This window comes from Schistocerca serialis, chromosome 5, assembly GCF_023864345.2.
Source record: "Schistocerca serialis cubense isolate TAMUIC-IGC-003099 chromosome 5, iqSchSeri2.2, whole genome shotgun sequence".
Lineage (NCBI taxonomy): Eukaryota > Metazoa > Arthropoda > Insecta > Orthoptera > Acrididae > Schistocerca > Schistocerca serialis.
Genome location: NC_064642.1, coordinates 747,035,526 through 747,059,709, shown reverse-complemented (window position 1 = coordinate 747,059,709; position 24,184 = coordinate 747,035,526). Strand labels below are relative to the sequence as shown.

The following is a 24,184-nucleotide window of genomic DNA, read 5'->3' as shown; positions in this document are numbered from 1 at the left end:
TTTCTCCACATCTAGAAGAATATCCAGACTGAATAACTCTTGGGAAAGTCTAAAACCCTGTCCCACTCCTTTCTCAATCACTGCTTCCGTTTCTTGTCCTTGATCTCTTATAACTGTAGTCTCGTTTCAGTACGACCTTTAAATAACGGCGCGCGGTGTAGCCGCGCGGTCTACGGCGTGTTGTCACGGTCCGTGCGGTCCACCACGTCGGAGGTTCGAGTCCTCCCTCGGTCATGAGTGTGTGTGTTGTCCCTAGCGTAAGTTAGATTAAGTAGTGTGTAGGCTCAGGGACCGATGACCTCAACAGTTGTTCCCATAAGACCTTACCACAAATTTCTAATTTTCTTTAAATAACATTTCGTTCCGTGTGTTTTAAAACTGCTACGTTTCGAAGACAGAAGTCCATTTCAAATTGTCAAAGAATTTTTTTTTTAATCTACAGCGTGTCTCAGAAATGTTGTGACGAACTTCTAGGGGAGGTGGAGCACAACATAAGGATTGAGAATAGCGTGGCAACTCATGGCCGCCAACGGCGTCACACACCGCTAGCTAGTACTGTACACGAACACGGGCCCGCCGCTTGAGAGTCCATTGCTCTCCCTGAGCAGCTACCGAGGGAGATACCTCTGACACACGTATGTATCTTAGCAGTGTCCGCCGTGTTTTGAATGCAGAGTCCTTACGCGGCCCTCGTCTCCAAAGGGTGGCGTATTCGATCTCCACGATGATCATCTGCGGTCTGCAGGAAGTCCGCATGGTATGTGGCACCACGCGGCACGACATCGCTTCACGGTTAATGTGTGTGTGTGTGTGGGGGGGGGGGGGGGAGTTTGCTTAGTCTTGCTGTTACTTCAACCATTCCGCTTGACCGCCGCGAATTTTCAGACCTTTCTGGAACAGGTTATTCCCGGCTCTACTGAAGGTTTTCCAGCAAATGTAAGGGCGTAGCATGTGGTTCAGACATGATGCGGTGCCTGCTCATGTTGGACCGGACGTTTGCAGTCATGTGAACAGGTCATGCCGTCATCGACGGTTTGGGCGTGGTGGACCGGGTTTATGGAGCCTCGATTTCTTTTTGTGGGGAGCCATAAAAACTCTCATGTATCGCGACCCCGTGTAGTCTGAAATGCATCGTCCACGCGGCTGCTAAAGTCAAAGAAACCGCCGGTGTGTTCGAAAAAGGAAGATTGGGTTTAACGTTCCGTCGACGTCGAGGTCATTAGAGACGGAGCACAAGCTCGGATTGGGTCAAGGGTGGGAAAGGAAATCGGCCATGCTCTCTCAGAGGAACTATCCCGGCATTTTTCTGGAGCAATTTAGGGATGTCACAGAAAACCTAAATCTGGATGGCTGGACGCGGATTTGAACCGTCGTGCTCCCGAATGCGAGTCAGATGTGCTAATCACTGCGCCACCTCGCTCCGTACGGTGTGTTGGAGGGTGTCCGCAGTCAATGCTCCGTCCGTTTCGGGCATTAGTGGCGTGTGATGGTGCTAACTTCCAGCGTCAATTCATCCAGGCCTCCCTGCTCGACCATCACGGATTTCGATGAAATTTTATGTGAACATTCGCACATGTCCCCAATAAACATGGGTAAAGTTTAACGTTCGTCGAAGCAACACAGGCTGAGATATAGTCCTTTCTCTGGCCCCATGCGCGACCTTGGGCAGAGAGAACGTGAGTTTCTGACGAATTTGAGCTGTTATATATTGGACAACATTTTGTTGAAAGAAATGAAATTTGGTCAACTGGTACAATTGTACGCTTTCTCTTAAGAATAATAAAGAAAAGAATTTTGCGAGCTATATTAAGCCAGAATATATTATACAAAAAAAAGCCGAAGAATTTCAAAGTCTGGCTTCTGATATGTAAGGGACTTAAGATATGACGAACGTGAAACTGGGCTTGTAGTAATCTAACAACAGAAGGTTCTCAAATATGTAGTTTCATTTATATACCACTTTCCAATATTGAATAAATTAAGTGCGAAATTGAAGATAATGTAAAAAGGACAAAAAAGCGGAATTTTCAACCTGATTTTTAAAAAAAGCTGTGTTCTATAAAACTTTTAACTGCGCTCATGGTTTTAACCACGTAAAAATGTGTATTTCATTATCCTAGACGGTCTAACAATGCTAGATAATTTGAATCAATGTTAGACCTGAGTTTCTCATAGCATATACAACTTTCAAATAACTGACGGGAATTCAGACAGGTAACACTTTCAGCGACCGCCGATATTTCGGCGGGAGAACACCCCGCCATTTTCAAGACAACGGCAACGGACAGGCGACGTCGACGTTCCTGCAAATTTAAAACCTCGGTTCTCGGACTGAAGCAGTAAAGATAACACACACACACTGAACAATAGTGCCACCAAAGATGACCAAAGTCAGAGCTATCGATAATGAGACTATGAACTCGCAGGTGAGGTAGCATTGACTCTGTCCCTCTGTTTTTGGACAAGGGAGGGAGCCGGATTCCAAACAGAGTTTAAACAGAAACCTCCATCCCTGTTAACGAGGTTGCTCGCTAATTTAATCTCAACTGCCTCCCGAATCACACTGTCCCAATAGCTGGACGTGCATGCCAATATGTCGGTGTTATTGTATAACATGGGGTGACCAGTATCCAAGCAATGTTCGGCAGTAGCAGATCTATTTGGCTGCTGTAATCGTGTGTGCCGTTTATGCTCAGTACATCGCTCCTCCACGGTCCTGGTAGTTTGAGCAATATATGCCATGCCGCAGCTACAAGAAATACGATATACACCCACCTTACGCGGTCCAAGATCATCCTTAACGGAACTCAAAAGTGCTCTAATTTTATATGGAGGTCGGAAAACACATTTCACATCGTATTTCCGTAAAATACGACCGATCTTGTTGGACGTGTTTCCAAAGTAAGGCAAAAAGGCAGTAGACTTAGGTGTTGACTCAGAATTATCATCCGATGTACAGTTGGTCGATAGCGCAACGCACGTTCAATCTATCACTATAACCATTTTGACGAAATGTAACTTCAAGATGGGACAGCTCAGCTGGCAGAGTCTCAGCGTCAGAAACGACATATGCGCTGTGTACCAAGGTACGAAGTACCCCTTCACGCTGAGCCGGATGGTGACAACTATTAGCTTGCAAGTACAAGTCGGTGTGAGTACGTTTCCTGTAGACTGCATGTCCCAATGATCCATCATCCTTCCTCCTAACAAACACGTCAAGAAAGGGAAGGCAACCATCCTCTTCCACCTCCATCGTAAAACGAATGTTCGTGTGGATCGAGTTCAGATGTTCTAGAAAGACATTCAAATTCTCCCTACCATGAGGCCAAACAACGAAGGTATCGTCAACGTATCTAAAGAAACAGGTGGGTTTCAAAGGCGCCGACTCCAATGCACGTTCCTCGAAGTCTTCCATAAACAAATTTGCGATCACAGGAGACAACGGACTACCCATCGCAACTCCATATGTCTGCTCGTAATACTGGTCATTAAATAAAAAGTAAGTGGATGTAAGAGATTAGCTAATTCAGCACCAAACCTGGCCTCAAGTAACCGCAACGAATCAGACAGAGGAACACGAGTGAAGAGAGAGACCACATCGAAACTCCCTAAAAAAAACGTAAAAACGTAAAAAACGTAAAAAACGTAAAAAAACAGCTGAGTTCCTGATATGATGTTCACACCGACCTATTTGTGGACTCAACAGAGAAGCAAGATGCTTGGCTACACGATATGTCGGAGCGCCGATGTTACTCACTATAGGACGGAAAGGAACTCCTTTCTTGTGAACCTTCGGAATAACTTATAACCTAGGGGGAACAGCACTATAGGTGTTAAGACTCTCGATAGTGTCCTGCGACAAACCACTTTTCTTGAGGAGGCTGTTGGTCTTTCTCTCAACACTTTTTGTGGTGTCAGCATCGATTCTGCGATACGCTGAATCAGATAGTAAACGTTGCATCTGTTGTACATAATCATGTTTATTTAAAACAACGGTGGCATTGCCCTTATCCGCAGGTAAAATAACAATACTAGGATCAACTTTGAGAGAGCTACCTCACCTGCGAATTCGTATTCTCACCATCGATAGCTCTGACTTTGGTCATCTTTGGTGGCACTAGTGTTCAGTGTGTGTGTTATCTTTCCTGCTTCAGTCCGAGAACCGAGGTTTTAAATTTGCATGTACGCCGCCTGTCCGCTGCAGTTTGTCTTGAAAATGGCGGGGTGCTCACCCGCCGAAATATCTGCGGTCGCTGAAAGTGTTACCTGGCTGAATTCCGGGATGTTATTTGAAAATGAATCAATGTTAGCTGCGAAAATCACGGTATAAAAAAATGTAACCTCCCCCTCACTTATCGACCTTAATGACAGTGAAAAATTAAACCGCGTGTACCTAATGGAAATTTGGGAAAAGCAACCGTCACCGATCTGTCGGTAAAGAGGGAGGAAAGGGTTACATCTAAATGAAAGGAAAAATGCAAATCAAATTGGTGGAAATTAATTTTGAAAAGGGGTAAAGTTAATAAAGAAAGTAAATGTGCGGCCGTTACGTTAACAATTAACTAGCGGTAATTAGATATTTGAGATTTGGGGGAAATTAAGTCGCCAGTCCTATGGACAATTATTATAGTAACTGAAAAAGAAAGGTTATTACACATATAACTAGCACTAGAAGCGTGGCACGTGTAGTGTGAAAACTGAAAGTTTGTCAGAAGTATTAAATTTCGCTACACTCTGACTTAATTTAGCAAAAGAATTAATAAAACCGGAAAATTGAAAGTTAATTCAGTGACTGAAATTAATAGTGAGCTTTGTTTCTGAAGCACATCGAAATTCAGTGAAATACGGTTAGTCTTGGGCTACGTCAGCAATCATTTCAAAAGCTACTTGAATCTACGCAATTTAGAAATAAGAGATTCAGCTTTGAACTTGAACTAAATGATTTTGAACAATTGACAATAGTAAAATTTAGTACGTACCAAGCTGAGTTGCAGTCACAGGTAAGCTAAAATATGCTAACAAAACTCGCACTCTTAATTTGTGCTTGTGTAATCTAAACATTGTAGCCAGCTATGAATACCTTAACTGAACTTTGAAATTAAAGCAGTGAAATGGAATGATATTACTTTAATGCTGGCGTCTGTATTTCAACGACACTCGGGTTCATTTCGGAAAAGGAAGCGACCCTGCTTGGTAATGCAATTGGGACAATGAGCAACAAAGGTTCATGTTAAGTTGCTGTAATTTTGTGATGCGACAATTTTAAAAGCTGAGGTCTGCCGTACAGTTCTAAAACTTTACGTGCTTCCAGTCTTCCGTGTTGGTTGATTGAAGGTTTGAAGCTGTCGATCGAGGAGGTGGCGACAGTCACTCAATGTCGGCCGTCGCTGTTGCAGAAGCTGGATGTTGGCGCGCCTTCTTCTCGACACGGTCTCCAGCCGAAACGGGCTCTTGATGTGTGCCAGCTTAACGCTTCCCGTCCGCGGCACCATGTCCGAAACTATCATAGCAAGTCCTGCTCCACTGCACTACCCCAGCCAGACTCCCCTCTGCTCTGCCCGCGCTCCACGCGGCAGAGGTAACACTAACAAAGATCCTAGACACTTCGGTTCTCCACACGATCTATCGATGTAATCGTTCGATAGCATAGTTTTCCCTAGGCAAGACCCAGCGTAAAAATACAAATAATATTTACAAAACAAACCAATTATATATTGACATAAATGCATAAATATATATATATACAAACAGTAAAACAATTACACTATATAAAGAGACAGAAACGTCATATCTTCAGTTAGAAAAATAAGGAAAAAAATTGTAGTACATTAGATGGAAATAGGAGGATATGCATTTTCGGCGTTACAAGTGCTTTATCTCATAGAGTAAACGCACACTGAACATGAAAATGAACACACAGTAGTTTGGTAGCAGAAGCACGTGGGACACAAAATTTCATTGACCTACTATTTGCGTCGAAAAGATGACTATTTTTGTGAAAAGGTGAAACTAGGGTATATTCGACACTTCATTTACAAATACCGTTTTCTGTTAAAGCTTCAAAATAAGTCTCAGCCGAAACAAAGTGTTTTAAGCTACTCTATAACAGTGGGTAAAATTTCCAACATGGGCTAACGGTGGTACATAAATGTAAATAATCCGGAAAAATCGCGCAGCGAGTAAAGATATAATTTTTGGCTTGTTATATCTCGTTGATTAAACACATGATAAATATTAGACTTTGGACAACAATTTATCGATCGAGTGCTTCCCATTATAAAATGTCATTCAGATACCGATTTCTTCACTTCTACAAGAGTAGTTCAAAATTCGTTTTTGTCAAAAATACAAAAATAGATTACATTCAATTTTCTTTCAGAAAATCTGTTTTCCATAATTAATTTCAAACTACTCACAGTTGGAAAGAAAATGTCATCAAGGATTCAGAAAGTCACGTTCGATTTTCCAAAGTGCGATAAAAAAAGCACACTCCGTCTTCAGGCCACAAGTGGCCCATCGGGACCATCCGACCGCCGTGTTGTTCTCAGATGAGGATGCGGATAGGAGGGGCGTGTGGTCATTACAGCGCTCTCACGGCCGTTACGATAGTTTTCTTTGACCGGAGTCGCTATTATTCGGTCGAGTAGCTCCTCAATTCGCATCACGAGGCTGAGTGCACCCCGAGAAACGGCAACAGCGCATGGCGACCCGGATGGTCACCCATCCAAGTGTCGGCCACGCCCGACAGCACTTAACTTCGGTGATCTGACGGGAACCGGTGTATCCATTGCGACAAGGCCGTTTCCCAAAGTGCGATAACGATACCTGATAATGACGGGCAAATTTGAGGGAACGTACCATAGAAAGAGGCTACGCTGCAGCAACCTGTCCGTGTTTCGTTGCATGTGCTTTTTATTTTTAAATTGACTAGTAATATCTCGCTGTATTGCGTTGGCGTAATGTGACATTGTTATTCCCGGTTCAAGAACATGAATCGGCGACCCTATGAGATTAGGAGTCACGCCCAGCTGCTGTGCCGTACCGCCGACGGGTGGTGTTTGCTCATTCAGGCCCCCAAGCCTTTAATTTGCTTTCTTTATTTAAATTCCAAAGATTTTCAGTGGTGCCTATCTGCTAAGAAAGCCATTTGCTAAGTACCTTATCTCCGATCTTCAGATATGTAGGAGCATCTCACTCACATAGGCGCTAAGGAAAAGTAGTATCAATTTTGATTTTAAAGGTCTCTACATTGCTGTTTACATTTTTCGTATCTTTTGAGACACTTTCTGCTGTTTCTTTTCTGAAAATTGATACTGTCGGGCTGATGATGATAGTAAATAAACAGAGAGCGTGGATATGAGGTGCTGTTCTGGTACCAAACAAGCATCCTGTCTGTCGAGCCAAGAAAATGAAAGATTTGGGCCTTGAGAATTCATAAATTGTAACAGTACATCATTTTGTTCCGTTGATACATTAATAATGTTGCGATATTGGGGAGTTTAAAATCAGAATTGATATTACTTTTTGCTTGTTGCCTGTGAGAGATACTCCTAAAGATTTGAGAATTCGAGGTAAGGTATTTAGCAAATGGCTTTGTAAGCAGACAGGTAGTACAACAAGGATTTAGAGCCTAAATTAAGAAACCATATTAGACGATTGGGAACCTGGATGAAGAAACACACCAGTGACTGTTACTGCACGGCTATCGGGCGTGACCTCTATGGTGATGGGGTAGCCGGCTCATGCTCTTGAACCAGTAGCGGCAGTGTCACGCAAAATAGTGAGATAACCTCATGGAACGAAACACTAGCGACTGGTTGCTGCAACCTCAAATTTGAGTCATTTTCATTTATTGTTGCCGCACTTTGGAAAAATAAAACGTGATTTTTTGAATGCTTAAAACCATGCACTTCCATCTGTAATTAGTTTGAAATGAATTATGGGAAACAGATTTTCTAAAAGCAAATAAAATGTGATCTATTTTTGGTGTTTTTTTTAGGAAAGTCAAGTTTGAATTGATTTTGTAGAAAGTTAGAAAGCAGTAGGTGCATGATATTTTGTATGGGAAAATTTTATGATGCTAACTTGTTGTGTACAAAGTTTCGTGTTTGTCGTGCATTATAACGACTACATAAAAGAAGCCAAAGTTAAAACATCGCGATTTTTCAGACTTGTTTGCCTCAATTTATGTAGCATTGTTAGCTCGTAATGGAAAGTAAAATTACTGTTCCGTAGGGGGTTAAAACACATTGTTTCGGACGAGATTGGTTTAGAAGCTTTATTAGGAAAAGGTATTTGTAAAAGAAATGTCGAATATACACTATTTTCAACTTGTCACAAAAACGAGTCGTTTTTCGACGAATTTGCAGATTATTGGAAAACTGTAGGCGAATGAAATTTTGTATTCCACATCCTTGTGCTACCGCGAAATTGCGTCTTCAGTTCCATGTTTAGCGTGTGTTTATAACGGAATCGAAAGTGTACATTTTTTTCATACCGCGATTTACGTACCTAACTTTGATTCAAGTTACCTAGCACTGTTAACCCGTCTAGGATAATCAAGTACACTTTTTACGTGGTTAATATAATGGTATTTCTAATGAACGCAGTTAACAGTTTTATAGAACACAGCTTTTTTGCAAAATCACATTGAAAATACCGCTTTTTTGACCTTTTTACAAAATCTTAATTTTTATATTTAATTTATTCAGTATTGGAAAGTGGCACATAAATGAAACTTTATATTTGAGAACCTTGTGTTGCTAGATTACTACAAGCCCAGCTTCAAATTCGTCATACCTTAAATCCTTAGATATAAGAGGCCAAACTTTGAAAATTTACCGGGCGCCGATTTTTCGGGCGAGTTTGTCTAAACTTTCCTGGCTGAATATGGCTCACAAAATTCTTTTCACTATTATTCTTAAGTGAACGCGTACTATTGTACAAGACGGCCAAATTTCATTTCCTACAACAAAGTATTGTACGAGATATAACAGCCCAGATTCGCCAAAAATTCACGCTCTATCCGCTCAAGATCACGCAAGGAGCCAAGCAAGTGACTATATCTCGGCCATTATAGCCATACTGGCTTCAACGAACATTAAACTTTACCAATGATCATCGGGGACATGTAATATTTCTTCGAAATCCGCGAGGGTCGAGCAGGGACACGTTCCGAAGATAAGCGATTTGACATGAAATAACTCAGTTGTATTCATATTGTGCAACATGCGCACCCATTGTTTCCAATAACTGTTTCAAATGAACCATTCTCTTGTTTCCTTTCCCATATTCGACCTCTGCTTCCACTTAACAATTACATTCGCGGCTATGAGTTGGTAGGTAATCCTCAATCCCCTGAAAGTTTGTCGCAACATTTGGGTTGAAATGCTTCTGTCCATCTTCTAAGAACTAAAACTGATCTTCCCCGAGATCAAAGCTTACAAGTCTTTCCATTCTTCTGTAAATAATTCGTGTCAGTACTTTTCAACCATAATTTACCAAACTATTGGTTCGGTTGCCTTCACACCTGTCAGAACGAGCTTTCAATGGATTTGGAATTATTACATAGTTCCCGAAATCTGAATGTGTTTCGGCTGTCAAATCGAGACGGAGCTTGACGTACATCCAACACACACAATGAATGTGCAGGACGCCCTAGTAGATCTCCAAATTCCCCACTTAATGTAAGCTTTCGCAGAACAGTTGGCGTCGGATTTCAAATGCCTGTCAGCCCAGGTCTTGCACAGTTTCCGGACGTTCTCCGTCGAGTTACACACACCAGTCGTTATTCGTATGTACGTTCAGTAACAAACCAGCCAGGTACTTGTTTGAGTTGATGGTACCAACTGATTTATTTTGACTGTTGATATAGAACACTACAATCTTTGCGGTTTCTGTGGAACACGATTGTACATTTCTGAATATTTGAAGAAAGTTGCTAAACTTACGTATGAGTAACTAACTAAAACGGATGAATGTGGAAAACACTGGACGCGGTTTGGTGGGTTACTTGTGCTACCAGTTGTTTTGTAGACGAGTACCACCTGTGATTTCTTCGAGTTACTGGGCTCAGTTTTTTGTTCGAGGTATCTGTGGCTTGTTATGGCCAAAAGAGCGGATGACACGTCTGCAAACTCTGTCGACTCTGACAGGGATTCCATTTGGAGCTGGGGCCTTGTTCAATTTTAACTGTTTCTGTACACTAATAACACTAACATCTACGCTGCTCATTTTTGCAGTGATGCGAGAATTTTCCTTTCTAAAGAAAGTGTTGAAAGCTGAGTTCTACATTTCTGCCCTCGCTGCCTTGAGTCATTTTTTTTTCTTTATGACAGATCTTTCTACACGTTGTTTCTCCCGTATTGTATACTAGTTTCTCAGAGTCTAGAAAGGTCATTGTGTCTGAACACAAAATATGGTCCATGATTCTACAACAATCAATGTCAGTAAAAGTGGCCGGTAATTACGTGCATCCGATTTTCTACCCTTTTTATAGATTGCTATGACCTGGGCCTTCTTCCAGTCCCGTGGAACTTTCCGCTGTTCCAATGATCTCTGATAGATGATGGATAAGAATGGTGCTATATGTGTAGCATAGTCAACATAAAATCTTACGGGGACGCCTTCCTGGCGTCTAAGGGACTTAACTGTTTTACAATTCCAGATACACTAAACACTATCTCAGCCATCCTCTCGTTTGTTCGATAACTGAAAGGGGGTATGGTGTTGCAGTCCCCTACCGTAAACGCGTTTTTGAAAGCTAGATTTAGAATTTCGGCCTTCTGTTTATCATCATCAGTTACATTACCCGTACTGTCAGCAAGAGAAGGTATTGAATTATCTGTAGCGTTCATAGATTTTACGCACGACCAAAATTTTTAATGCGAACATCATTAAAGCGAGCAAGTCATTTTCGCCATTAGATCTAATATATTTGTCTCTAGAGAGTCTTCTGGAAAGATATTTAGTATTGTTTCACAGGCTGTCTTGTCGTGCGCACCAAAGAAAGTTTGTCAACGGAATGTTAGATAGTTAAAGTCTTCGTCAGTGATGATAGTATAATTGGGAACCATACGTATTAGTGACAAAGAGTTTCCGTAAAGTTTCCGGTTACATCTGTGGATCAGTCTGGTATTCAATAGAAGGATGCAATTATAAACTTTTTCTACATGTGATACTATGTTTTGATCAAACGACTCGCATGTAACTTCAAGTCCTGTTTCGATGGATATGAGTTTCATGCTTCGTGCCACTAATACATCACATCCCATTAGCCTATCCTTTAGATACACAGATATTATCAAGAATCTTACTTAGTAAGGTATCTGTGCCTAGTATTACGTGAGATCCATTGTTTTTTAGGAGCGCTTCGAACTCAAGACTTTGTTGCGAATGCTTCCACAGCTGACCACTAGTGCTTAAATATTCCGATATGTGGAGGGAGCATTTTTTTTTTATCTTACACTAACCTTACAAGGTGTCCGCCCCCGGTAGCTGAGTGGTCAGCGCGACAGAATGTCAATCCTAAGGGCCCGGGTTCGATTCCCGGCTGGGTCGCAGATTTTCTCCACTCAGGGACTGTGTGTTGTATTGTTCTAATCATTATCATTTCATCCCCATCGACGCGCAAGTCGCCGAAGTGGCGTCAAATCGAAAGACTTGCACCGGGCGAACGGTCTACCTGACGGGAGGCCCGAGACACATGACATTTACATTTACCTTACAATTTTTCCCAAAAATACTAACGCCTTGGTCTGGCTAGAGATTCATCAGATCTGAAAAAAACTGTGAAATAACAAAATTTCCGCCATATACTATAATAATAGTTGATGACGGCAATTTTGTTATTTTATACATTTTGTATGATTGTGGTACCTGTCTGGGGACAGAGCTAGGAACAGTGAATGGAATAGTCAACACTCTTATTCATGTATGAGTACCTCGTGTCCGTTCTGTCAAGTTACTGTAAGTTATTAAAATAAATTTCGAAGTAGGAATGGTGCTCATGTAACGAAGCAACAGACTTCTCTACATTTTCCAGCCACTCTTATTTTACTATTGCATGTTTTCTTCCCGAATCATTAATGGCTTATGCTGGGATAGTTCTTAGGCGTGAGGTATTCTGAGTCCTTCCCACTTTCGTGGTAATCGTTATCATTTGTAAAAGAAGTACATTTCTTTGCAGTATGTATCTTATTATTATTGTTATTACGTTAATTGTCATTGTTTTATTGTGTTATTGTCTTTATCATTCTGGTATTTCGTGGTCTAATGTTCTAACATTTTGATCGTTTTATTTTAAATGTTCTGGATATTGTACGACGTATAATGCGACCCAGTGGCATTGTCACTTAGGTCTAATTGAACTAAGAGTTAAATAAGTCAATGAAATATACAAATAATTTTTCAAATGACAACGTTGTTCTGCTCCTATAATGTGTGCTTTGACACGAACGTGTACATTTTACATTCACTGGTATCCTACGATTGCTGTTGACGACGTAACAACATGCGTGCTTGCTTGCAGGTGTTTACATTTTCCAGCTATATCCATCTAGCCAGTTTGTTATAGAGTTTCGTTCATGCACTTCATGTATCGTGTGATAATGACTTTACCATTGAAAACGGCCAGTAATGGACTAACAAGTAAAGTTTTCAATCGTAAGTGGAACAAAGTTGTCATTTCATAAATTTTCCAAGACTGTGTAAACAAATGAAAGTTACATAATTAAATAATATATTGTAGAACTGGCATCGTGAAACACCTAAAGCTGCTGTTCAATTTATTCCTTATTGTGGGACTGGTTTCGTTCAAAGACCATTATCCAGTACCTGTGGTACGCATATCATGATCATTAAAATTTCAGCTGAAAAGGATGCTTGAAAATTGAAATAAGAAAAAAGACTGATGCATACAGGCTTTTGTTAACATCAGGAATTAACATACATACATAAAAATCATGGTGTCACAAATATAAGATTTATAAAGAACGTTTAGTAATGTAGACACCTATCGAAGAAATGCACAAAACAAAATGGCAAATAATGACTAGCAACCGTTAGCATTAAATATTTCTAATCCGCAAATGACGTATTTGGCCCCGAAGACCTTTGTATATTGCGAAAAATCTAACCTATAATTTTTCAGTTCGAGTTGCTAATTCAGAATGAAATTTGATTCTTCTGCATAACGTGAAAAAATTTCTATCTCTTGCATAAGATCTCTATACCTATCTTTCTCTGCTTCATGTAATATAACAACACTATTTTCAGTTTTATTTGCTAAACGATTTTCATCTGTTAAATGATTAGCTAATGTCGATGGATTGCTTTTGTAGGTGTTACGTTGTTCTTTCCAGCATGTGCTTATTTTCTATCCGTTTGACCTATGTCATGCTTATTGCAGTCGTTCACTGTCCCATTGGTGGTAGTCGGGTATAGGGTCAGATTTATGCCCTGTGCTGGAATGAATTTGATTTCTATTCCGAAAATCAATTTTTATTTCTGTTTTACTTCTTATGGGATATTTGTTCAGTGTGTGGTGTGACAACATATATTGGTTTCTGTGTTTTCTCTTCATTTATTATGTTATTTCTCTGTTTTAAATAATGAAAAACTGCACCCCTTACCTATTTTTTCATGCTTAAACCAACGTGTTTCCAGCATTTATTTTCATTTTCAGGTGCATTTATTTACATTAATATTTGTTTACATCAATATTTGTTTTGACGTTTTCATATGTGATTTTCTGCTTCTATTTCACTGTAGTTGTCTGTTTGAGGTTTTACTGCAATCGGAAAATCGGACATCTGAATCTTGGAATATTTTTTGTATATTAACATTAGAGATAGCACATTTGTTTTTCTGCTTACAAGTATATTGCACCTCCTCCATTACACAGATTACAACGCATACATAAACCATCACTTACACTGCTTGTTTTTGTGATCAAAATATGCTTCAGAGATATTATAACATTGTGGTTTCACATAGAGTTTGTCAGAGGTGTTAGATCTTCTGTGGATTACATTATAAACATAAAGTTGCCAATTATAAAATTTATTTTAGCGTTATTGACTTTTGAATTATAGATTGTGTTTCTTTTTTTATTGTAGTGTTGAGTAGGGCCTATGAGGTAGTGTATATATTTAAGGGAAATTACTACATTTGTCATATGTGGGAGAAATATTTGTTAAAACTAACTGACTCGCTATCTAGAGTTTTGCTGAGAAATCTTTATCCTTGGTTTTTGCGGCATACTAAAAAAATTTCCAACTCCTTTAAATCCATTGTATGTGATTTTGTGTATCAACAATAGCAACACAAAAAACAATGGGCACCCATTGAAAATCATAGAAGAAGATGTAAATATATTCCAGCAAGTCCCGAAATCGCATACAGTGTATGTAATGGAGGACCTGAAAATTTTTATACATGACAAAATGCAAGGAAAAAATTTTCCAGGTCACAAACTAGATATCGAATCAGTTAATTTTGTCAAATGTTCGACTACATATGATAACTGTAGTAATTTCCACAAATACGTACATTACCCCGTAGACAACTCATCATCTACAGCAAAATATAGGGACAATCGATAATTCAGTAGTTAATAATGGTAAAATAAATTTTGTAATTGACAAGTTTACGCATATAAATGTAACCAACAGAAAATGTAACATCTCTGATTGCATACAAACTCCATGTGAAATCATTTTGTCATAATATCTCTCAAGTATATTTTATTAACAATAAGAAACATTCTAAGTGACGATTCGTGTGTGTGTGTAATTGCAGGCGTAATAGAGGAGGTGCAATACTTATTAATAAAAAACCAAAAAATACTATCTCTAATGTTAGTATATAAAAAAATTCCAAGTTTAATTCGTCCAGTTTTTCGATTGCCATATAACCTAAAAAAGAGAAGTATAATGCAAAAGAGGCAGAAAATCACACATCCAAACATCACAAAAAATCTTTATGTAAACAAATGCATTTGAATGTGAGGATAAAACCTCGAAACACGCTGTGCTAATCATGAAAAAGTAAGTAACTGGTGCAATTTTTCATTGGATATATCACGAATTACACAGTTGCAGGTTTACTAAAACATTGATTATGATGAATGAAATTCAGTTATATCTCTTCTACTTATGGCACCGTTTTCATTTTCTTTCTATAAATTTCATTATCTACTTCGAAGCTGTATCAATTTTCCATGGATCTGTCTTTCAACATATTCAGTTCTATTTCATTGTTCTTATCAGATTGTAGTAAACAGTGAATTATGTCTAATATTGCATTAAAAAACACTTCTTTGTGTTATAAGTTGACATGAGGTATGGTGAATTATCCCATATCCCATTAAACGTGACCTGTTTCCGGAAAACATTAAGTGCATGAGTCCTATTTTCATTACAGACTAACATCTAAAGAGTTTACATTCTTCTGTTTTTCATACTCCGTGGTGCACTGCATGTCTTGTGCAGTTCATCTGAATTTCTTATGCAGGTTAAGGTGTTACGTAATGCTAAAGAACAGAATTACATTTCGACGAACAGCTCGAACTGAAAAACGAAAAATACTGAAAATTTTCATGACATCTTGTTACATAGGTAATATTAGTCATGATGTCCAGTTGATTGGAAGTGAATCTACGGCATTTGAAAATTAGTATGGCTAACAGTTTCTCATGATTGCCGTTTTATCTTATGTGTTCCTTGGATAGTTGCGTGTATCTGACACTCCATGCATCGGCCTCTGAATGACTAAACATTTTTATCAATATTATATTTTAAACATTGTTTTGTTTTAATGTAAGCAAATCATGCTGTTATTAAAAATCTATAACTATTGCTTGTATTTTCACTACAGTTTTCAAACTTTCTGTACACCTGAAATTTTCCTGTGTCAATGACGTGCGTAGAACAGGTGCTGGAAAATGATCTTTCAGCGAAACCGCTCGCACAATAAGAGTAAATTGAACACCAGTTTAACGTGTTACGTGAAGTCATGTAAACAGTTTATAAAAACTGTGAAACAGAAGCAACAAATAATACTTTATAAATGACTAAGTTAGTTCTTTAACGTAGTGTCAACTAATTTAGTTTTAAACTAAAACAGTGTCAGCTGTGTTATTACAAACACATATTATGTGGTTGTTGTTTATAGAATCGCTTCACTGCAATCTCTATTGCGTTCAAAACAGACAAGCTCACGCTTGAGGAACGCGTCGCTCTGCAGAAGCGCTGGAGGGACCAGGCGGAGCTCAACATGATCCAAGAGGAAAACAACCTGCGTGCCGCCATCCAGGTAAGGCAAACAACCTCCTGACAACAACTGTCCAGGGATTTTCAAGTGGTTGTCTTCGCTTGGGGCTTCTGTATGGTGAGAAAAATAAAACTGGCCTGCAAAATTTGTCATGCAGCCTTAAGATAGGAAACAGAACATACCTCGTTCACCATCCGCACCCAGGGCAGAATTTGTGTTTCATGACAAATTTTGCTGACCATTTTAGTTTTTCCCACCTGTAGTAACATTTATCGGAACCTGCCGACTTGATCTCTGACAAGTGCGAGAAACCGTGACAGCACGACATTGGTGATTTGCAGAGACGGTAAAATTGTCTTAATACACGGAAAACAGACAACATAATGTGATTTGTGATTGGTGTAAAGAATGACAGCTAACTCTAAATATAGATAAATGTAAATTAATTCAGATGAATAGGAAAAAGAATCCCGTAATGTTTGAATACGCCATTAGTAGTGTAGCGCTTGACTCAGTCACGTCGATTAAATATTTGGGTGTAACATTGCAGAGCGATATGACGTGGGACAAGCATGTAATGGCAGTTGTGGGGAAAGCGGATAGTCGTCTTCGGTTTATTGGTAGAATTTTGGGAAGATGTGGTTCGTCTGTAAAGGAGACCGCTTATAAAACAGTAATACGACCTATTCTTGAGTACTGCTCGAGCGTTTGGGATCCCTATCAGGTCGGATTGATGGAGGACATAGAAGCAATTCAGAGGCGGGCTGCTAGATTTGTTACTGGTAGGTTTGATCGTCACGCGAGTGTTACGGAAATGCTTGAAGAACTCGGGTGGGAGTATTTAGAGGAAAGGAGGCGTTTTTTTCGTGAATCGCTACTGAGGAAATTTAGAGAACCAGCATTTGAGGCTGACTACAGTACAGTTTTACTGCCGCCAACTTATGTTTCGCGGAAAGACCACAAAGATAAGAGAGATTAGGGCTCGCACAGAGGCATATAGGCAGTCATTTTTATCTCGTTCTGTTTGGGAGTGGAACAGGGAGAGAAGATGCTAGTTGTGTTACGAGGTACCCTCCGCCACGCAGCGTATGGTGGATTGCGGAGTATGTATGTAGGTGTAGATTACGACATCGATAGCGGTGGGGAATTACTAGTAATTGCAATGTAATGTAATTATATTTCATAACAGAGTAGCTGAGAAGAATGATACAAGTTATCGTGTACGCACCTAAACAGTCTTGCACAGGGATTCTCTAAACGATCCATTCTGTAGTCGTCTTCAGCCTGGTAATACCACGTTCTTTAGCCAAGCAAGACGTAAAAGTTTCCCGTGATTGCAGTTTATAAAATATATATGGTGGTTAACAATAACGTTGTTCACTCCTGAGTTGGTGGTTTGACACAAAAATATTCACCGAGGCGACAAAACCCATGGGACAAATGGCTCTGAGCACTATGCGACTTAACATCTGTGGTCATCAGTTCCGCAGAACTTACAACTACTTAAACCTAACTAACCTAAGGACATCACACGCATCCATGCCCGAGACAGGATTCGAACCTGCGACCGTAGTGGTCACGCGGTTCCGGACTGAAGCGCCTAGAACCGCACGGCCACACCGGCCGGCCTCATGGGACATATGCACATTTACAGACGGAGGTAGTATCAAGTAATTAGGCATAAGAGGGCAGTGCATTGGCGGATCTGTCATTTGTAGTTAGGTCATTCATGTGAGAAAGTGTCCGACGTGATTATAGTCGCACCACAGGAATTAACAAAGTTTGCAGAATGGTAGTTGGAGCTAGACGTGTGGGATACTCAGTTTCGTAAGTCTACAGGGAATATAATACTCCAAGCGTCAAGAGAGTGCTGAGAATATAAAGTATTTCTGGCATTACTTCTCATCACCACAGACAACGCAGTGGCCGTCGGCCTTCACTTGACAACTGAGAGCAGCGGCGTTTGCAGAAATCAATGTGCGACGTATGGCGAGCGTATCGATTCAGATAGTGCGACGAAATTTGGAGTTAATGGGCTACGGCAGCAGACAACCGGCGCTATTGTCTTTGCTGACAGCACGAAATCGCCTGCAGTGCCTTTCCGGGGTTCGTCGCCATACCTGTTGGACCCTAAACGACTGGAAAACCGTGTCGTAGAGGAGGCCCGATTTCAGTTGGTAAGAGCTGATGGTAGGGTTCGAATGTGGCGCAGACCCCACGAAGCCATGCACCGAAATTGTCAACAAGGCCCTGTTCAAACTGGTGATGTGAACTGTGTTTACATGGAATGAACTGGGTCCTCTGGTCCAACTGAACCGATAATTCACTTGAAATGATTATGCTCGCCTACCTCGAGACCACTTGGCTCAAATGGTTCTGAGCACTATGCGACTTAACTTCTGAGGTCATCAGTCGCCTAGAACTTACAACTATTAAACCTAACTAACCTAAGGACAGCACACACATCCATGCCCGAGGCAGGATTGGAACCTGCGACCGTACCGGTCACGCGGTTCCAGACTGAAGCGCCTGGAACCGCACTGCCACACCGGTCGGCGGAGACCATTTCCAGCCATTCATGGACAATTGAAGCGAGCGCTTTGGCTACCCACATCGCCCGAGATGAATACTACTGACGATTTATGGAATATAATCGAGAGGTCAGTTGGTGCACAAAATTCTGCACCGGCAACACTTTCGCAATTACTGACGGCTATGAGGCACCACAGCTCAATATTTCTGGACGGGGATTTCCGTCTGTTTTTGAGCCCATGCTACGTCAAGCGGCTGCACTGTTCCGGGCCATAGGAGGTCCGACAGGATATTAAGAGGTGTCTCATGGCTTTGGTCACCCAATTTATTATGTAAGTTTTACTCTACAAATGGGGATCAACCACGTTAAACAGTCAACCCAAGCTGTCTTTGAGACCTGCTAATCAAGGGAAGGCAGGATTGAGTTACGATTGTGGACGTGGCCGTAATCAGTTACTGTTGGTTGTCTTTTACAGTTACACACACTTATTTTTAAAACAGTAATTCCAGACTCAACAATAAATAAAATACCACACGTTATTAGTGAAGGAATATAACTGTGTAAATAATAGTGTTTTCAGTGCGTTACAATTTAGCGAATCAGCATAAAATACAGATACAGATAATGTTAAAAAAAAATCACTGCGATCATGGTTGAAGGCGTTACTCGCCGCCATGAATGGCAATAATTAAGGATGTTTAAAAACTCGCTGCAATTACTACTTACAGGTATGGAAATATTAAAATGTTATGTGTTATGAAAATAGTGTGAAAGGCTTTTATATGACAGTTGATCACTTACAATTTCATCATCTTGTTGCTTGCTGAAATTGTAAGTGATCAACTGTCATATAAAAGCCTTTCACACTATTTTCATGACACATAACTGATGCAAATCTATCTGCAGCACAGGCTGTGACATACAGAGTCAACCACAAAGAAGAAAACCAGCAGAAGACATCACTGATTTCGATTTCTAGCCATACACTCCCTCCTCCTTCCCCCCAAATGCCACACCAGCAGCTACAGTAAAAAACAATGGACAAAGAGTTCTAGATTAATCTAGTTTAAGACTGTTTATTTTTAAGTAACGTTCTCTATATGTATGTATGTATGGTTGTATAAACGCCTGAAGATGAACAGAACATGTTCGAAACGCGTTGCATTATGTTAGATTAAGCATAAAATGACAAGTGACTGGTAGCAGAAACTTAAAATAAATATTATTATAAGCTTTGACCAACACTAAGGGTAGGAAAAGAACCCCCCCCCCCCCCCTTTATCAGTTCTGCTACTAGTTGAGCTGTGGCACTGCCAACCGCAGCTACTCAAAGCTCCTAGGAAGCTAGGGATCGTTGCTGGTGGACAAACTTGTAGTTAGTACATAATTTCAGTTTCAACTAAAGAACAAATTTCATTATCAGAATAACAACATAAAATTTTAGTTCGGACCTTTGTCCTCTTAAGATAAAATACAACTGGCTTTCGCAAATGGCTGAAGCTTCTACTTAAAATTCTAAATTATTTACACCCGTTAAGTTAATGAATTTAACAAATGTAAAAGCAAGCAAATTCAGAATGTAAACGTAAACGTAAGCTTCCGCGGCCGTTATCACAGTCAATAAAGTTCTTCTGAGTTTGAGGCCGCATTGTCATCTGTAAAATTCCGACGTTTCGTCGACTGTTGCAAGGCGTCTTCCTCAGGATGTATTGCTTACTGCTACTGAAAAATTCAGAATCTTAAAAACTTTTATTTAAATCAGTTGCTAGCTGCTTCAACAGAGGAAAAGGTCAGCTCTTAAAAAACGACTGGATGAAGTTGTCTTGTAAACATATTCACGAGAAATGTTAACAACACCAACTGAAATACAGCAATAATAGAATGTTTAACCGAATTGCCCAGTTGTCCAAGGCTCCGCATGGAGGTTGCTGTCAAGTAGGACGCCCATACCACTGCCAGGGACGCAACGGCTGTGTCCGCGCGCCAAGGCAAACTGACAGCCGGCCAGACCAGAAAGAGCGCTTCCGAAATCTGTAAAAAAACTAAATCTAAAGTTAGAACACACAATGACAGACCAAATACACATAAAGGAATACTACATTAGTACAGGACTCAAATAGGGTCAGAGAGTAAGACGTGCAGGCTCATGTGACAATGTCTGATCCTACCAAAGCCCTTTTAAAGCTTATCAGTGGACCAAGTGAAACTGACTTGCCCTTCTTATGAAATAAAGTCTAAAACCAAACCTGGGCAAAGAGCACACTAATTACCATACTACATCAAATTAACACTACAAGGAACCTTTAAAACAACCAGTAAAACTTGAATTAGACTCTGCTCCGCAAAAACACCACTTCGAAGTCTTAGACTTCGTAAGTTCCGTACAACATGTCAACATAAGTTTCCCAAATCTTCACAGTTTAACAGCAGAATAAGAATCATACATCACTTAATGCTTCCAGTTACGCGATGAGAAGATGTCCAGCATGAGATGACGAACCCGCCACCGTTTAGCAGGCAAACGCGCCGACTAATCAGCGCCATCCACCCGGCGCGCGGCAAAACGGCAAAGACGGCGAGGCTCCGGCTCAGCGGATACAGACGAGGGCCTGCCTTTCGAAATACACTCCTGGAAATGGAAAAAAGAACACATTGACACCGGTGTGTCAGACCCACCATACTTGCTCCGGACACTGCGAGAGGGCTGTACAAGCAATGATCACACGCACGGCACAGCGGACACACCAGGAACCGCGGTGTTGGCCGTCGAATGGCGCTAGCTGCGCAGCATTTGTGCACCGCCGCCGTCAGTGTCAGCCAGTTTGCCGTGGCATACGGAGCTCCATCGCAGTCTTTAACACTGGTAGCATGCCGCGACAGCGTGGACGTGAGCCGTATGTGCAGTTGACGGACTTTGAGCGAGGGCGTATAATGGGCATGTGGGAGGCTGGGTGGACGTACCGCCGAATTGCTCAACACGTGGGGCGTGAGGTCTCCACAGTACATCGATGTTGTCGCCAGTGGTCGGCGGAAGGTGCACGTGCCCGTCGACCTGGGACCGGACCGCAGCGATGCACGGATGCACGCCAAGACCGTAGGATCCTACGCAGTGCCGTAGGGGACCGCACCGCCACTTCCCAGCAAATTAGGGACACTGTTGCTCCTGGGGTATCGGCGAGGACCATTCACAACCGTCTCCATGAAGCTGGGCTACGGTCCCGCACACCGTTAGGCCGTCTTCCGCTCACGCCCCAACATCGTGCAGCCCGCCTCCAGTGGTGTCGCGACAGGCGTGAATGGAGGGACGAATGGAGACGTGTCGTCTTCAGCGATGAGAGTCGCTTCTGCCTTGGTGCCAATGATGGTCGTATGCGTGTTTGGCGCCGTGCAGGTGAGCGCCACAATCAGGACTGCATACGACCGAGGCACACAGGGCCAACACCCGGCATCATGGTGTGGGGAGCGATCTCCTACACTGGCCGTACACCACTGGTGATCGTCGAGGGGACACTGAATAGTGCACGGTACATCCAAACCGTCATCGAACCCATCGTTCTTCCATTCCTAGACCGGCATGGGAACTTGCTGTTCCAACAGGACAATGCACGTCCGCATGTATCCCGTGCCACCCAACGTGCTCTAGAAGGTGTACGTCAACTACCCTGGCCAGCAAGATCTCCGGATCTGTCCCCCATTGAGCATGTTTGGGACTGGATGAAGCGTCGTCTCACGCGGTCTGCACGTCCAGCACGAACGCTGGTCCAACTGAGGCGCCAGGTGGAAATGGCATGGCAAGCCGTTCCACAGGACTACATCCAGCATCTCTACGATCGTCTCCATGGGAGAATAGCAGCCTGCATTGCTGCGAAAGGTGGATATACACTGTACTAGTGCCGACATTGTGCATGCTCTGTTGCCTGTGTCTATGTGCCTGTGGTTCTGTCAGTGTGATCATGTGATGTATCTGACCCCAGGAATGTGTCAATAAAGTTTCCCCTTCCTGGGACAATGAATTCACGGTGTTCTTATTTCAATTTCCAGGAGTGTATGTTGCCTCGTTGAACGCCGACCGGAGACAGAGCACTCGGCCACGCGCCAAGCCGGAAAACCAAAGGCGGAACAGTCAGAGATACAGGAGCAGACGAGTGTCGATATCAGTGACAAAAGTTGACCGTAACTAGCGCCGGTTCCCAGAACTCCTGAAGATACACGTTGACTGTGGATAATGTATCACAGACACAGTCCCGTATACTGCTTAGAGATGTCACTAAACCCGCCAAAGATATAAACAACCATCCATGAACAGATCGTTTTAGATGGAGGGCGTCCGACAGCCGTTCAGTTCCAGTCATTCCACCAGGAAGGAGGTACACGGGTCGTGTTGTGTGTAGTTCAACCATGCCTAGACAGTCAATACCGCGGTTCGATCACGTTCGTATAGTTACTTTGTGCCAGCAAGGGCTCACAGAGAGACAGGAACTGTCAATGACTTGCCTCGCTCAGACCGCCCAAGGGCTACTACAGCAGTGGATGACCGCTACCTACGGATTATGCCTCGGAGGAACCCTTACAGCAACGCCACCATGTTGAATAATGCTTTTGTGCAGCTACAGGACGTCGTGTTACGATTCAAAATATGCGCAATAGGCTGCATGATTCGCAACACCACCCACAACGTCCATGGCGAGGTGCATCTTTGCATCCACGACACCATGCAGTGCGGTACATATGGGCCAACTACATGCCGAATAGACCGCTCAGGATTGGCATCACGTTCTCTTCACCGATGAGTGTCGCATATCCCTTCAACCAGGCAATCGTCGGAGACGTCTCTGAAGGCAACCCGGTCAGGCTGAACGCCTTAGACACTCTGTTCAAATGGTTCAAATGGCTCTGAGCACTATGGGACTCAACTGCTGTGGTCATCAGTCCCCTAGAACTTAGAACTACTTAAACCTAACTAACCTAAGGACATCACACACACCCATGCCCGAGGCAGGATTCGAACCTGCGACCGTAGCAGCAGCGCGGCTCCGGACTGGAGCGCCTAGAACCGCACGACCACCGCGGCCGGCTAGACACTCTGTCCAGCGAGTGCAGCGAGGTGGAGGTTCCCTGCTGTTTTGAGGTGGCATTATGTGGGGCCGACGTACGCCGCTGGCGTTCATGGGAGGCACCGTAACTGCTTTATGATACGTGAATTCCATCTTCCGACCGATAGTGCAACCGTATCGGCAGCATATTGGCGAGGCATTCGTCTTCTTGGACGACAGTTCGTGCCCCCATCGTACACATCTTGTGAATTACTTTCTTCAGGATAACGACATCGCTCGACTAGAGTGCTCGGCATGTTCTCCAGACATGAACCCTATCGAATAT

General features: G+C 42.0%; 1 protein-coding gene across 2 annotated transcripts in view; it reads left to right on the top strand.

Annotated features, from left to right (window-relative positions):
- The window catches only part of LOC126481412 (inositol 1,4,5-triphosphate receptor associated 2-like), a 700,219-nt gene that overhangs the window by 588,113 nt on the left and 87,922 nt on the right, over positions 1-24,184 (top strand). For both annotated transcript variants that reach the window (XM_050105150.1, XM_050105149.1), the window contains exon 7: positions 16,174-16,314. In XM_050105150.1, coding sequence (XP_049961107.1) covers positions 16,174-16,314 — 141 coding nt within the window. The remainder of the gene's footprint in view (positions 1-16,173; positions 16,315-24,184) is intronic.